This window comes from Austrofundulus limnaeus, unplaced genomic scaffold (genome assembly GCF_001266775.1).
Source record: "Austrofundulus limnaeus strain Quisiro unplaced genomic scaffold, Austrofundulus_limnaeus-1.0 Scaffold1048, whole genome shotgun sequence".
Lineage (NCBI taxonomy): Eukaryota > Metazoa > Chordata > Actinopteri > Cyprinodontiformes > Rivulidae > Austrofundulus > Austrofundulus limnaeus.
In genome coordinates, this window is record NW_013953450.1 from 41,342 (window position 1) to 42,878 (window position 1,537).

General features: G+C 42.0%; 1 protein-coding gene across 2 annotated transcripts in view; it reads right to left on the reverse strand.

Annotated features, from left to right (window-relative positions):
* Positions 1-1,537, reverse strand: part of scamp4 (secretory carrier membrane protein 4) — a 19,423-nt gene that overhangs the window by 16,386 nt on the left and 1,500 nt on the right. The window contains exons 3-4 of one of the 2 annotated variants that reach the window (XM_014030382.1): positions 1,266-1,394; positions 1,005-1,161 (exon numbers count right to left, since the gene is read on the reverse strand). In XM_014030382.1, coding sequence (XP_013885836.1) covers positions 1,005-1,161; positions 1,266-1,394 — 286 coding nt within the window. Of the gene's footprint in view, positions 1-1,004; positions 1,162-1,265 lie in introns of both variants that reach the window. The other variant, XM_014030381.1, reaches the window with a different exon arrangement.

Genomic DNA, 1,537 nt, shown 5'->3' on the forward strand with positions numbered 1-1,537 from the left:
GGACACTACAGCAGGGCTGAAATGATTCCTCGAATAATTCGATTACAAAAATACCGCTTCGTAAAAATTACATACTGTTATAATCAGCGCACTTTCGTCCGCCTGGAATATTATTTGTGTTACACAATGCTACGTTAGCACTTCCGCTAACAGTTAAGGCCCCCACATACTCGGGCGCAATGAGGTATATTTACCTCATTGCTCGGGCGTACTTCGGTCCACGGAGGTCCGCGCGGACTCGAGCAAAAGTGCACCTCGCTGCAGCCAAAGCGGACATCAGCCGGACTGGACCGCGCAGAGATATATTTTTTACGTCCACCGCGGTGTCGCACAATAAACATCCCGGCGAGAAACAGGACCTTGGACTGTCGACGCGTCAGACGTGTATGCTTGCTAAAAGCTATATTTAGCTTCAGAAGAAGATGGAGAGTGCCGAAACGAAGCGTCCAAAAAACAACAAATTATAAAAAGCATGGGAACATTTAAAACTAAACAATGGACCATACCCTAACCTAAACAATGGAAAATGGACAGACAGATAATACCTAATAATCAGTATTACTTCCACACTTTGTGCATGATTTTATGGATTAAATTTTTCGTATTATACCTGCATAAATATGTAGTTCAATTCTATACCAAAATAAAGTAACTTTGTCACCTTCAGTTGTTATGGACAGGCTGTTTATATGTATAAATCAAAAATTAATTTGACTTTGCATCATAGCTGTTTCTAAATGTCTTGAAATTTGCCTCAGTCTCTTTCAGAACCTCCTATCACTTCTGTCACGTCATCACAACAGCTTCATACCATTTACAACTGGTCTTAGGAGTGATTTAAATGGCATCAGAGGCAGTGGGGTTCAGTGTCTTGCACAAGGACACTTTGATTTGTGACCAAACAGTGATGGAATCCAACTACCAACTCTCGCATTAGGAGGAGCGACTCCCCTAACCACTGAGCCACAGCCGTCCCTGTACATCAGTTATTAAATTTGACTCACCTGAAAGCTTTGTAGAGTGGTCTGAACCAACAGGTGTAACTACAGGGGCTGAAAAGGACGAACCAAAGCAGGGAGAACCCAAAGTTTGAGGCATTTCCACCTCCGGCCCACCATGCAATACACGAGATCACATTTAAGCACAGTGTGCCTGAATACACTGCAGAAAAAATGAGAATGAAGAGTGTGGAAGAAAGCAGAAAAAAAGGAACATACTATAAGTATAGTTTTTTTTTCTTGATAACTTTACACAACTGCACTTACTCATCCAAAGCATGTAAACTCTGCGCACCATCTGCTGATGGGGTGCAGGGATTTCCTCTTCAATGTTCTGGTAAAAGCACGGCTTTATTTTTAGAAACTTAGGCAGGGGAGGAAAGTTATTTCTCCGTTCTAAAACAGAAAATAAATAAGTAAAATTGTCCCTTCTCTTAACAAAACAATTTGTATTATTTTCATGTTTATACTGCAGAGCATGGGCGTAACTGCCATACGTACAGGGTGGGGCATGTCCCCCCCCCCACACTTCCAACATC